The 14903-nt window shown below is 42.1% G+C and overlaps 1 protein-coding gene and 1 non-coding gene across 2 annotated transcripts; both read right to left on the bottom strand.

Moving 5' to 3' along the window:
- Positions 1–3468: 3468 nt before the first annotated feature.
- On the bottom strand, positions 3469–9642 carry RPS13 (ribosomal protein S13). The gene is made up of 6 exons (XM_077321632.1): positions 9503–9642; positions 8501–8549; positions 7183–7261; positions 4836–5005; positions 4582–4682; positions 3469–3638 (listed from the first exon to the last, which is right to left on the bottom strand). Exons 1-6 carry the CDS (start codon positions 9523–9525, stop codon positions 3605–3607), a joined length of 456 nt encoding a protein of 151 aa, XP_077177747.1. The 5' UTR covers positions 9526–9642; the 3' UTR covers positions 3469–3604.
- LOC143831026 (small nucleolar RNA SNORD14) lies at positions 5074–5163 on the bottom strand. The gene has a single exon (XR_013228668.1). It is a non-coding gene; the product is annotated as a small nucleolar RNA SNORD14 (small nucleolar RNA).
- Positions 9643–14903: the final 5261 nt, after the last annotated feature.

Here is a 14903-nt window from a genome sequence, read left to right as displayed (position 1 = left end):
CTAAGCAGAACTTAATGGTTTCAACAGAAATGATGTATTACTGAAATTACCTGTCCCCTTTGCCAAGGACATTTAAAATATCCTCTTGTAGAGTTGGAATGTTAACCATTGCAGGCAGCTCACTCAGTGACACTGATGTTCATAGCAACATGTTTCAGTATATTAAATTGTCTAGCTCTTCATGGCAACATGTCACAGCTTAGTTACTATATGGAATAAATTGGTGTGATCATATTGCAGTGATTTTGCAATCACTACATCAGCTAATGATCAGTCCCCAGGATTAACTGAAGGTGCCGTTTATGACCTTAAAAGCTTCTCATGCCCTGGAACTTGCATATCTACAGGGACAGCTGCCTCAGGATTTTCTCAAGATTGACCCTTCTGAAGACAAGAGCAACATGTTGCACCCAGGCTGATTTTGCTGTAGTGCACCAATTTAGCAGAGGCTCCATAATCTTCCTCTTCTGCTACTATGGAAAAGCAAATTTATCAGGAGGGACCTTTTTGTAAACTGGTTTGTCATTTCTGGCATAGTTTTAAAGATTTTGGTTTTACTAGTTAATATTTTATTTATTGGCTTTAAATCTTTTTAGTTTTTGTTTACCGGTTTTATTTGGGATCCACCTCAAAGAACTGCGACTATAAATACCATAAAATTAATCCATTAATGTGCCACTCCAGTTCTCCCAGTTCTTTTCCAGCTTGGAATATGAAATGAGATTTAGTACATGCAAGGGCAGCAGTCCAGACAACCAACTCCAGTTCTGTTGTGAGTACATTTGCAAATATTAATTGGCAATGCAGCTAATTCATTTTTTTGAGACTATTTGAATTATTCTTGGATCTATTCTTGGTCACAGAAATAGGGTAGTGGATTGCCCTGGGAATAATTGCTTGGACCATCTTCTATTGTTGTAGAACTCCAAGCCTTCCATCATGTGTCCTCTACTCCATACAGAAAGCATTGAATTTGAATGTAGACTGAAAGTCAAGATCAGTGTTAGATCCTATTTATCCCATATTTTGCGCCTCTTGTGGCTCAGAGTGGTAGGGTAGCAGACATGCAGTCTAAAGCTCTGCCCATGAGGCTGGGAGGTCAATCCCAGCAGCCGACTCGAGGTTGACTCAGCCATCTATCCTTCCGAGGTCGGTAAAATGAGTACCCAGCTTGCTGGAGGGTAAATGGTAATGACTGGGGAAGGCACTGGCAAACCACCCTGTATTGAGTCTGCCATGAAAACACTAGAGGGCATCACCCCAAGGGTCAGACATGACTCGGTGCTTGCACAGGGGATACCTTTACCTTTAGTGGTTAGGAGTGCGGACTTCTAATCTGGCATGCCGGGTTCGATTCCCCGCTCCCCCACATGCAGCCAGCTGGGTGACCTTGGGCTCGCCACGGCACTGATAACGCTGTTCTGACTGAGCAGTGATATCACGGCTCTCTCAGCCTCACCCACCCCACAGGGTGTCTGTTGTGGGGAGAGGAATGGGAAGGCGACTGTAAGCCGCTTTGAGCCTCCTTCGGGTAGGGAAAAGCGGCATATAAGAACCAACTCTTCTTCTTCTTCTTCTTCATCCCATATTTAGTTCAGCCACCATCATTCTCCTCTAGCTGTGAAATTTAACACTGCAAATTTAATCCTTGCAGTAAATCTACAGCATAAATCCCCATTAACACCAAGCCTCTGCTGTTCAGATTCTAGTATCACGTGGGCAACATAAGACTTTAGAGGAGAAAATCAAATCCGTGCCCAAGAATAGAGTATTAGGTTCTTATGTTCTGTTGACTCAGAGATTCCTTTCTAATCCATATTAGAAAACTGAACCAAGGAATAATTCAAATATTTGATTATCCCAAAGATCACCCTTCAGATAATGTTCAACCCTTAAACTGAAGGGGGAAAAATGCAATTATGTGGAATGGGTGCAGGAATTACTTCAATTTATTCAGAAATTAATACAGTGCCTCAAGGCAGCTGGATGCCCTAAATGCAATATACCCAAGATGCATGATGCTGCAATCATGCCATGCATGATTATGAACCTTGTTTATATAGCAGTTTTTGTGTATTGTATTTAATTTCAATAAGGCCACCACAAAACTCCTAGGAGATCCAACCCATCACTGGCCACTTTGGGAGCGGGTGAGTAGACCTGCCCCAAAAAGGAGAAAACCACCAAAGAGTAATAAAAAAAACATAGTAACCCCTCTGGGGTTCTGGAGTAACCCAGGGGCTACACATAACTCCGGTTGGGAATGGCTCCTGTCTACAATTCATGTGCACATGGTATAGTTAGACTAGACTAGAATCTGGGATACCCACCTTTGAATCCTCCCTGTGCCAAGGAAGCTTGTTTGTGACCTTGGGCAATTTGCTCTCTCAACCAAACCTATCTTATGAGGATGAAATAGGGACAGGAAGAACAATGGCATAAGCAGCTTTGAGCTTTAACTGACTAATTTTGTTCATAATATGCTATGTGTGTAACATACTTCTGAAGAATTTGTAATTTAACCTGATATCCCTATGTGCTTTCTGTCCTGTTTTAATTGTGCAACAATGTCCACACTGTTTTTTACTACAAAGGACATTTTAAAAATTAGCTTAATTTTTCTTCCTTCATATGGCAAAAATGAAGGTAAATATACTGATGTAGCACAGGATTGTGAGGGGTTTGGAGACCAAGTCATATGAGGAAAGGTTGAGGGAGCTTGGCCTGGAGAGAAAACAATTAAGAGGTGATATGATAGCCATCTTCAAGTACTTGAAGGGCTGTCACATAGAGGATGGAGCAGAGTTTTTTTCTGTTGCTCCAGAGGGTCAGACCAGAATCAATGGGATGAAATTAATTAAAATGAAATTTCAGCTAACATTTAGAACAAGTTCCTGACAGTTAGAGCAGATCCTCACTGGAACAGGCTTCCTCAGGAGGTGGCGGGTTCGCCTTCTTTGGAAATTTTTAAGCAGAGGCCAGATAGCCATCTGACAGACATGCTAGTTCTCTGAACTTAGGCAGATTGTAAGAGGGTGGGCAAAGGGATTGTGTGTCTAGGCTTGGCTCTTGTGGCCCGTTCTTGCATGCCCAGGAAAATGCTGATCATCACTTTCTTCCAGACCAGACTGACCAGGGATTCTGGGGCTTTTGGGGGAGGGGGGCAAGGCATCATCTGGACATAGAATTGGGGTCACTGTGGGTGGGCAGGTAGTTGTGTATTTCCTACAAATGTTTTTCAAAATGTTTAGAAGCTGTTAATACTAAGCTAGTTAATTCAGTTTTAATTAATGTTTTCCCCCACATTCAGAACAGCAATTAAATAATGTTCAGCTACTATAAAGTGTGGTACTCACATCTTTCAATATGTGTAATGCCCAACTCAATTACACATTAAAAACACCAACAGGCAGTTATAACACCAACAGCACAAATATAATTCTATACCAATAACTCAATTCACAAAGCTGATGGAAAAATCAGAGGCTTTTATTGGTATGGGTAATTTATTTTACCACAAGCAAGGAAGCCTGTATGACATCTTTCTGTGTTGGAAGGGCAACTGAATGAGGAATGAGTTGATTCCCACAGCGAATAGAAGACCTTATGCAACCAGAGCAGAAGCTGTAGATGATTCACTAGAGGGGGTGAAAGAAGGGGGGGGGTACATTAGTGCTAACAAAAGTACAACGATATAGGCTAGATATCAGGGAAAAAAAATTTCACAGTCAGAGTAGTTCAGCAGTGGAATAGGCTGCCTAAGAAGGTGGTGAGCTCCCCCTCACTGGCAGTCTTCAAGCAAAGGTTAGATACACACTTTTCTTGGATGCTTTAGGATGCTCTGGTCTGATCCTGCGTTGAACAGGGGGTTGGACTAGATGGCCTGCATGGCCCCTTCCATGGTTCTATGATTCTATAATGAGAGAGTACCCACAGCTCCAGAGCTAAATTCACAAAATACAACCCAGTTGTAGAAGTCACCGAGATAGCTAGTCAGAGCTGAAAAAACCTTGCTGATGTTAACTGTTAATGGTTTTTATACAATAATCACAATTAGCAATTTTTAGTTTTCATAAGTAACACAAGGCTTTAAAAAATCTAATGATTTTAAAAGGACTAAAAATACCTCCTATACTATTTTGGTCAAAAGCATTCATGAGAGCCAGCTTGGTGTAGTGGTTAGGAGTGTGGACTTTGAATCTGGCAAGCTGGGTTTGATTCCCTGCTCCCCACATGCAACTAGCTGGGTGACCTTGGGCTTGCCACAGCACCGATAAAGCTGTTCTGACCAAGCAGTAATATCAAGGTTCTCTCAGTCTTATCTACCTCACAGGGGAGAGGAAAGGAAAGGCATTTGTAAGCTGCTTTGAGACTCTTTCTGGTAGAGAAAAGTGGCATATAAGAACTAACTCTTCTTCTAACTTAATTAGAGCTGAATATATGTAAAATGGATTCCAACCATAACTCATGCTTTACCTCTAAATTCTATTCCTTCCCATTACAGGCTGTAAAAAAAATAAAATATACCTTGCATTTTAGCAAGATTTTCATACCAGATCAAACTGAGCCAGTCATACTTACTACTTCCAATTTGGTGGCAGTACTCTCTTGGTCTTGTAGTATCGAGCCAGTCTATGAATTCTGCTCTCAATCAAAATGAGCCGGAATTTGGCATCTTTATCCTGAAACAAAAAGCATTTTTGTGTGGTTTTGGTTTCCTATACAGAATTACATCTTATTTCTACCATTTCGTTCAGACTTGGGGCACAATCTCCTGAATAAAGAACTCTCCTACAATTTCAGTCATTTAGAGAATGGAATAGTTAGCTGTTTACCTTCCGGTTTCTTTCAAGATGCTTACGAACTGCAACCGCCTTTTTTATTAAGTGGTAAAGGTCCTCTGGAAGATCAGGAGCAAGCCCCTTGGATTTAAGAATCCTTAGAATTTTGTTGCCTGTCACAAAACGAACTTGGGCAACTCCATGGGAGTCCCTCAGGATCACACCTAGAACAGAAACAGAATTATGCATCTCGAGAAGTTATCAGGCAATTCAGCCATACAAGTAGGAATGCTCACTCAGACATCCAAGGAAGATTTAGCCAACACAGAGGAAAACTCTTCTGGTGGAAACTGCGAATGGTTATAAACAATCATCACAGTGAGCAAGACCGTATTGTAAACCGATCTGTAAGTCAGGAGAGTACAAACAGCTATTTCAAGAGTCAGCTTTGTGAGATGTGGCTGGTTTTGGTGTGCACAAAAGCACTGCTAATGACATTTAATGACAAATCAGTGCCTGCAATTATATTCCTAGTTTCCAAAACCAATCGAAAGCTCCCAATCTTACATATAATTCAACTAGGGTTCAGTGCTTCGGCGCTCGAAGCGGCTGGTCACTCCTGACGCAGATAGCGCCGTGCCAGGGGGGTGGGTAGGTAAGGCCGTCAGGCGCACACATGCAGACGCGGAGCTCCGTGCCTACCGGCACTCCAACGCCCACACCTCCCCTCTCCCCACCCCCCACAGCGCAGTGCTGGCTGCATCGGGAGCGACCAGCTGCTTCGGGCGCTAAAGCGCTCAACCCTACACTCAACATGATGCAAATGAGACACCTGTGTTTAACTGTGGACCAATTGCAGTTTAATGCCACATCAAGTTCATCATTCTTAAACTGTTATCCCAAAGCTTCCTAAGCAGTTTGTGCTAGTCTGCAAAACCTCCCCCCCCCAAAAAAAATCTGTCCTTAGCACAAAGAAATCATATTAAGGATTAATGATGGTGATTCTAGTTAAATTATGTAATGCTGCTATACTACTGAAGGCTCCCAACTTAAAGTGTGAACATATTTAGTGCATTTAAATACAAAGTATTCTTTCAAATCATTATCACTTCAACTTTCCTTTATATTGTGATCTTATTATTTTATCCTGTGAACCACCACGAGATGTTTGTCAGGAGTGGCGGTATTCAAATTATAAAATAAATTAAGACAAAGAAATACAATGAGGCATCTGAAAAATTAGCACCTCTGACTTCTAAACTTTCATTTTTATGCACATGAATTTCAAATATTTGCATGGCTATGTTCTTTCACAGACTAGCTATTTGGTTTGGAATAAACCCAGGGTCCCCGAGGTTATGAGCCTCTGGTACCTTTGGTGTTCTGACAGTGTGATGGGAGCAGCCACAAAAGGGCTGCAACAGGAGAAGCTGGCCATGAAAAAAGCTGCTGCAACTTGCGATTATCCTTGTACTGAAGTAGCATCTGCTCCCAAAGCCACTCTTTTAACAATCTAATCAATTCTTGATGATGGATCAGAAACCTTGCTGGCCAGAAATCCTACCTAGCTCCACTTGTCAAAAGCACTTAGAAGATGTCAGAAAAGTGACAGCAGGTGCTGTGGCACCAATGGGTACAATATTGGGAACCTCTGGAATAAATTATTCAAAACAAACTAGTTCCTTTCACATGCTGCAGCAGATAAACTGAAAGAAGTATGAGTTTTTCTATTCTCTTGATCGCACTGGGAAAAATATGCATAGGTACGTAACATGCCTTTCTTGCACTGTTTTATTTCCTAGACTGTGAAGAGATATTATAAGCAGACATTCTGCTCCATGCCTTTCTTCTGCTTGGTATGTAGAAAATACCAAGAATATTGCTTCATACATCTGACAGAAGGCTCCAGTGCACAAAATGCTCCGGCTCATGCAAGACATTATACAGAACAAACATCCCACTTTCTCCCTGTATGCTGCCTTTTAGATTAGCGATCCCCAACCTGTGGGCCGCGGACCACATGTGGTCCGCCGACTACTTGGAGGTGGGCCGCGAAGGACGCCTTCTCCCCCCCCACACCCCTTTACAACACACTTCGGGTGTCATTGTCTCCCATCACTCCCAGATGGGACTATCTCGTTGCAGAGAAACAAGCTCAGGGTTCCCATTGATTTGTCATTGTCATGAGTTAAAATTTCCATGAAAATAAAATGTTCCCTATGTTCATTGTTGTGGTGTGTCCGTATCTTATTTTGAAGGGATGTTTAATCATTACCATAGCGATCAGAGAGTGTTACGGCAGTGATTGAGAGTAGAGGAATAAACTACCCCCCCCCCACACCGAGCCTCAGTAAAATTGTCAAGCGTTGAGTGGTCCCCAGTGATAAAAAGGTTGGCATACCAATCTGCGAGGGAGTCAATCCTTTCTTGGCCAATTTGTAAATCTGTTCTTTTACATCATCAGAAGTAAGTTTCAGCCACTGCAAAATTTAATTGAGAATCATATTAATTCACAAATAACTACAATCAGATACCCAAGCAAAAACCTGCACTAATACATGTACACAACTGGATTAGCAAAACTATTCTTAAGGGAACCTCACTCATACAGAAAGTTACCTTGATGTACCTTATGATACTAGAATTTACTTGACCTTACATCCAGATAAGATTCAATGTGCACTGACCACCTCATCATGAAGATTTGGTATTTTATACCAAAAGTCAGTACAATGAACAAAAATGAAATTAGAGGAGTATCTGGTAAAAAAAAGGGAGCTTGCATTCAGGCAGGTGCCAGACACCTTCCTCTGAACATATGCATATATGAGAAGGATATGTGTATCTTTTGAATAATTAGTATTTATATGACACAAGAAGAGGCAGAAGTGAGATACTTCTGTGACCAGCAGTTGACTACAATCGATTTTTAAGTAATTATATTACCATCGGTCAAGCTGTCAATTTTCAAAGCACATTGGGCTCCAAATACACTAACTGGATATCTTGTACTAAATTAATACAACATGAATTAAGTACTTGCAAGAGAAAGCTGCAGCTTTAGTATTTCCTGAACTTCATGCAGAAATCTAGCTAAAATGCCTTCTGTTTAGTTTGTTGATTTAAATGGTGAATACAACTACCAGGAATACAGAGATTCAAAAGACATTTTATACCATTTTTAGTTTTAGAGAAGTCAAGACAAATTTAAGAAACAAACTAGTACTTGGTATCAACATATTTTAGTTATCACTACAGAAAGTAGGCTCAACCTAGCTAACCATCTACACAATACATACATCAACAATCAACAATATTCTAAATATATATATATATGTATGTGTGTGTGTATGAAAGAATAATTATTTAAAAATTGACCCCAAAAACTTGGCAGTCAAAGCAAATGTTTTAAGAATAATTGAACTGCCAACATGCCATATCATTTAGAAGTCTACATCACGTACAAGACTGTATGTAGACATCTGCTGTACAGGATTAGCGATGTTACTTTGAAATTAATTAGTGTTCAGTGGTACTTGATTCTTAATAAAAGTGCAGGTTAGCAAACCAGCAATTGCACAAGATTGAATTGCGTTTACTTATGGATTATGAACTAACAAAGTTGGTCACTTACATGAATATCATTTTAAATTGCACCATTAGGTAAAGAGTAAAAACTGGGTTACAGAAACAAGCAGATCAAAGGCATTTCTACTTACAGTGGGTACACTTCGCCTATATGGCAAGGCAGACTGGGATAAACCCTTTCTGTTAAACAAAGAGGAATATTTTTAACATACACATCAGAAAAAAGTAACACTGTTTGGAACAGATTTACAAGCTTGAACCAGTAAGAGTCAACACACTCTCTGTGATCCCACCAACACCATCAACAAATCATTCCTCACTGAAGCAATGCCATGAACTGAAGCAGAATGGTTTTATTCCATTTTGCCCCTGGTCCTCTAGTAGCGGTGAGCATGGCAATTCTGATGCATGATAAGCACAAAGGTGAGAATACCACATTTCAAATATCCATCCACTGTGCCATGAAGCTACGTAACACCTCCAACCAGACATGTTCTCTCAGCCTAACCAGCCCCACAGGATTGTTATAAGAACAGAATTTACTTCATGAAGTAATATCCTATTTTGTTGAAGCACAATATCTTGATGAAAGCTATATTCCCAGACAACCTATTACATTTCGGTCATCACCAGGTCGAAATAGTTCTGCAAATTCGGGTTCCTCATTGTTTTGTAACCTGCACGTCTGGCGGGGGGGGGGGGGTGTATGTCAGAAAGGGGGCAGTGAAGGTAACAGGGGGACACCGCGACTGTCCCAGAAATCAATCCCGCCCTTCTCTCTTGCGCCCTTCGAACCAGGAGTGAGCCCACAGCTCCCCCACCCTTCGCCTCCCCGGCCCAGGCGGCCCTTCTAGAAACCTCTGAGGGGGGGGAACAGGAAAGAAACCCAGAGCTCTCCACAGGCCGCCCCCCGCCTCGAGGGTCCCTTCTCTGTGAGTCCAGAGTGGCGGGAAAAGGAGAGGCCGATGGCCAGGCAAGGAGGCCTAAGAACCAGACGCCGCCTTCCCACGCAATGGGGCTCCAACCCACAAGACGAGCGCGGCGGCGGCGGCGGCGACCACCTTCGGGAGCTTTGCGTCTCTCTCTCCAACCCCCCCCCCCCTTCCTCACCCCCGGCCCCGCCCGGCGCTCACCCCGGAGCGTGCATGCGGCCCATGATGGCGGCGAAAAGAAAGAGCAGCGAGAAGCTCCTGCACAGATCAACCGTACCCAGCCGGAAATGACGTCGGCTCGCGCGCCGCCGCCTTTGGTCAAAGCATGGGAAGGCCGAACCCCCATCATGCAGCGGGGTGGACAGCTTGTAGATACTTTAATTCCCATGATGCACTGGGAAAGTCGTCGCCTTGATGGCTGGTTGGCTCGTATTGCTGGGGTAACCCCGCCTCTCGAGAAGTCTCGTCGAATGAAGCGCCGAGGGTGAATGTATGCGTTGCTTTCCTTCGGTAAAACAAAGCGGCAGCCCTGTGGGACTTCGAAGCCCGGCAACATTTATTCCAGCCGAAGGTTGATGTGTCTCTTTTTTCAGTCTTTGCTGCTGCAGACTAACAAGGCTACTCGTCTGAAATTACTTGCTTCTCTGGGGATGTGCACGGCGCCGCCTATCAAATTTATCATACACCATTCTGCCTGGATGGCAAATAGCGCTTTGGGTGCCGCCTTACCAGTGCCATGCCGTCTAATGGCCATTGATTCCCAAACACACTGACACGCATCGGTTGTTTGTGTCCTTTTCCCCTATGCAGGAGCAGGGAACCCCCAGAATTCCTACATTTCTTTTAAAAACTATATTGCGCCCATAAGCCGTACATTCCAGTGCGTCTTGCAACAATGAAGACACACAATTAGGACATTAACAGTTAAAGAACAGGCACAACAGCAAGCAGCAGCTGAGCAGGATAAAGCATTCAGGAACAAGAACCAGCCCACCCCCACACAGACTGTAAGAGCCTGATAATAAAACTCATTAATCGACCTGGTAGCTGCCTCAAACTTAAAGCTCGGTGGGAAGGAGATTCCAGAACCACAGCAGTAAAGGCCCTGTGATAACTTCCTACTTCATCTCAGAAAGCAGAGGTGCTCAAGGAAGCTTCTCATTCTGACATTTTAAATGATGGGGCAGGTTTATATGGTATATATGGAATCAAGGCAATAGTTCTTTAAATATATTGCTGCTTGTCTGTTTAGGGCTCTAAAGTTAGCCAATGTGTTACACTGCCAGCAGTTATCCTCCAGCTCTTTTCAGAAGGAGTGTGGAACTGGTATCAGATTTTATAATCAGGCTGCTTTCCTCCCTTTGATAAGTGAACTGAGAGTGAGTGAAAGGCTGGTGTGTTAACATGAAAAATAAAAAGGACTGAAGGAGAGGGGAATGAAATGACAAGCTGCCTTTTCTTAAACCTTAAAAGGGGAAAAAGAAGGAGAAGAGGGAGAAAAACCTGGAAAGTGAAATAATGGAATAGCTCAAAGTGATGAGCATAGGGTATAACAGATCTCTAGAGGGAGGAGGTAGTATACATCATGGAGTGTACCAGAGCAGTAAAAAATGAGGTATGGAAAAATAAAATGAGGGTTCACAAAAGGCTCAGAAGAAACCTTGGATGGTACAGAGAGAAGAAAAAACTTAAATACAATCATTGTTCCAGCATAAACTTTATGACTTCAGCCAACTTCTTTGGATTCAGTGTTATGGAAATAAGAGAGTGCACTGTGATGAACACAGAAGGGTGTACAGGGAAATATGGGTTAGAAGCCTGACTGAATACTTTCCATGTTTCATGCAGAAGTGGGAGCCTCTCAAATTAATGGCAATAATGTAGTGGTCTGAAACAGATTTAAGATATATACTTGTGCTTACAATAAACTCAGAGTCCAGTGTTACCTTTAAGACCAATAAAGATTTATTAAAGGCATGGGCTTTCCACTCAAAAGCTCACGCCTTGAATAAATCTTTGTTGGTCTTGAAGGTGCTACTGGATTCTGATTTTATTGTGCTACTTCAGACCAACACGGCTACTCATTTGAATCTACTTGTGCTTACAGTCATTACTTCTAGAATGTCCATTTTGTGATTTATACTTAAAAGCACACACACACAAAGGACAAAGAGTTTATGGCCTACTACAGATTGGCTTAAAGTTCTTATTTTACTAAGAGTGCAATCCTGAATAGACTGAAACTGCTTAAGAGTTGGTTGCTATGTGCCACTTTTCTCTACCCGAAGGAGACTCAAATCGGCTTACATTCACCTTCCCTTTCTTCTTCCCCACAACAGGCACCCTGTGAGGTAAATGAAACTGAGAGAGCTCCAATATTACTGCTCAATCATAACAGCTTTATCAGTGCTGTGGAAAGCCCAAGGTCACCCAGCTGGTTGCATGTGGGGGACCACAGAATCAAACCCGGCTCACCAGATTAGACGTCTGCACTCTTAACCACTACACTGGTGGCTTTTGGTGGCATAAACATAGGTGGCATCCAACTCCTCATTAAGTGCAACTCACAAGTACACTGGTCTAGCACTATACTGACACCATACTGGTGTAAATGTGGCATTAGCATTGCATGTTGGAACAGGGCCAAAATAGGCAGAGTTAGGGACATACGAGAGAAGCAACAGAAGTTAGATTTCCACAGTCTGTCACAGCCACCCCCAGTTTCAGCAGAATATTACGGCAGCAAAAACAGTGACAAAACTATAAACATTCCCATTGAATGAATGTTGAAAGTCTCCATTATTAAATCATTTCACACTGTTAGTAGTCATACCCCTCCTCACACTGAGGGTCAGTTTAACTGTTCTAACTATAAACACCCTTCTTAAAATATTATCTAAAAAAATAAGTGCAAGACACTGCCTGGCCTAAAATGATTTTCCAGTGGAATATCTGCCTGATTTATTTTGAGGGTTCTCTTAAAAGTTAAAATTCCCCATAAAAATAGGCAGAGAATCCTAGATACCCCCTCTCATTCATTCTCATTAAAGCTAATTCCCCACTTCTTAGGTGATTAGGAATTTATTGGTATGGTGTCGTATTTGCTGCTGTCTCATATGATTTTATTTAGTAATCTGTTTTAATTGTTAATGGGTTTTTACTGGTTTTTTAACAGGTTGTAACCCACTGTGAGCCTCTGGGGAGCGGCGGGCAATAAATTCAATAATAATGATAATGATAATATAATTTCCTCAACTAGTTAGGAGACTGACTATTTAGATGACGACACTTTAAGATAATGACCAAGTTGCCACCAGACATAGTTCTTTTAAGCAGTATGTAAAACTCAGTAGCTCAGGTGATACATATCTTCAGTTCTGTGAGCTACAGTGATGGGAATGTAGATAAAATGCACTTTGCACAAAAAAGGATAACTATAGTCAAGGAAAAGAACAAGCTGTGGATTCAGACAGATTTTTTTAAATGGAGAAAAATGCTCTGATTTAACTATGAAACAAAACACTGAGTTGAGGCTTCCAAGTCGGTTGTGATAAGTGTTTATTTTTTAAAAGGCTGAAAACCACACCAGTTGAATTGATTTTTTGATGAACTTCCTCAGGAGCTGATAAAGGTATCCCCTGTGCAAGCACAGAGTCATGTCTGACCCGTGGGGTGACACCCTCCAGTGTTTTCATGGCAGACTCAATATGGGGTGGTTTGCCAGCGCCTTCCCCAGTCATTACCGTTTACCCCCCCAGCAAGCTGGGTACTCATTTTACCAACCTCAGAAGGATGGAAGGCTGAGTCAACCTTGAGCTGGCTGCTGGGATTGAACTCCCAACCTCATGGACAGACAGCTTCAGACGGCATTTCTGCCGCTTACCACTCTGCGTCACAAGAGGCTCTTCAGGAGCTAGTATCTGTATTCAATTTGTAATGTACTGGATATATCAATTATATAAACTAAAAAAAAACACACACAAGCAAACTACATTTGGAGGTAGCCTAAAAAAAACATTATATTAAAAGCTACTTGGTAGGCCGGAAAGAAGATACTTGAGAAAAGCTGGCCTTATAGAAATTGTAGGATTACTTCCTATTAGATCCATAGTTCTTAAGAGTACTAATTGTCACTGTTTTGTATAGTTGTTAAGCTGAATCATAACCAGCATGTATTCCTGCCCAAAGTTCACCTGGAAGGTCCACAGTGTGCAAGCAGAGATACCATGTACATTGCATGCCTCATGGAATCCAGCAGGAGTCCATTTGTTTCTAGGGAGACTAATCTCTGTTCTTTTACATTTTGCAACTATTACTGAGTGGAGGTAAACCCTAAAGAAGTCCGTCTGGTCTCGACCAGGGCCAGAACATTCTCTGTTCTGGCCCCTACCTGGTGGAACGAGCTCCCAGAGGAGATCAGGGTCCTGACAGAGCTTAAACAGTTCCGCAGGGCCTGCAAAAAGGAGCTCCTCCACCAGGCATTTGGCTGAGACCAGACGTAATCAACAGCAACCAAACGGCCCCTGCTCCCCCCACCCCCCCTCAGAATTCAATCAATAAGCCACCCCCCTCAGAATTCCATCAATAAGCCCTGGACCTGTTTGTAGTACTATATTGTTATACCGTTATATTGTGCTGTTATTTTGGTTACAATTATTAGTTATCAGTTATACATGTTACAGACTGTTTTATGTATTGTTCTCTGTTATGATGTAAACCACCCTGAGCCTCCGGAGAGGGCGGTATATAAGTAAGATAAATAAAATAATAAATAAATAAAAATAATGTCCAAGGGCAATTCCCATGTGATTTTGGAAGTGATGTTCTGATGCCCACCCCTGACAACAGAGTGAGAGTTTTATTGACCTATCAGAACAGAATCCAAACAATGGATCTGGTATCTGACCAACCAAATACCATCCTAAATAGTTAGCATTTGAGGGCAACAAAGATGGTGAGGGACTTGGAGACCAAGTTGTATGAGGAAAGGTTTGAGGGAACTTGGTCCACTTAGCCAGAAGAGAAGATGACCAAGAGGTGATTCAAATACTCTTCAAGTATTTGAAAGACTGTCACATAGATGATGGAGCAGAGTTGTGTTCTGTTGCTCCAGAGGGTTGGTCCAGAAACAGTGGGTTGAAGTTAATTTAAAAGAATTTTCAACTAAACATCCAGAAGTTTTTGACAGCAGTTCCTCAATGGAACAAGCTTTTTCAGGTACTGGTGAGTTCTTCTCTTTTGTAAGTTTTTAAGCAGAGGCTAGATCTGACAGAAATGCTGATTCTGTGAACTTAGGCAGATTGAGTGGGTGGTCAGGAAGGGTTGTCAGTGCTTGGCTCTGTGGCCCTTTCTTGCATGCCCAGGGAAATGCCTGCCGCCACTTGCTTATTAATTAATTTGTCTCTTATATTTATATACCACCCCCCCTTTTGGCTAAGGGCAGTTTACACAGAACAAGGTAGAACATGGGTACATAGAACATGGGAACATAGGAGTGTGTACAATTCAATTCAGCAACAATATTGAATAGGACAACAGTACAACAGTGGCTTCAAAACTTTCCAAAAACTAGTGGTCACAATTAACTTAAGAATTCCAAAGG

The sequence above is a fragment of the Paroedura picta genome, chromosome 2 (assembly GCF_049243985.1).
Source record: "Paroedura picta isolate Pp20150507F chromosome 2, Ppicta_v3.0, whole genome shotgun sequence".
Classification (NCBI taxonomy): Eukaryota; Metazoa; Chordata; class Lepidosauria; order Squamata; family Gekkonidae; genus Paroedura; species Paroedura picta.
The sequence above is the reverse complement of the archived record's forward strand: the minus strand, read 5'-3'. Positions and strand labels throughout refer to the sequence as shown.

What these genes read in the sequence shown, in the direction of transcription:
- RPS13 (XM_077321632.1), bottom strand. Translation starts at nt 9,525, where the DNA reads ATGGGCCGCATGCACGCTCCGGG. An exon ending in ATTGACTCCCTCGCAGATTG is followed by an intron (nt 5,006 to 7,182) that starts GTATGCCAACCT and finishes TTTCTGTTCTAG; the next exon opens with GTGTGATCCTGAGGGACTCC. An exon ending in ATCTTGAAAGAAACCGGAAG is followed by an intron (nt 4,683 to 4,835) that starts GTAAACAGCTAA and finishes TTTTTGTTTCAG; the next exon opens with GATAAAGATGCCAAATTCCG.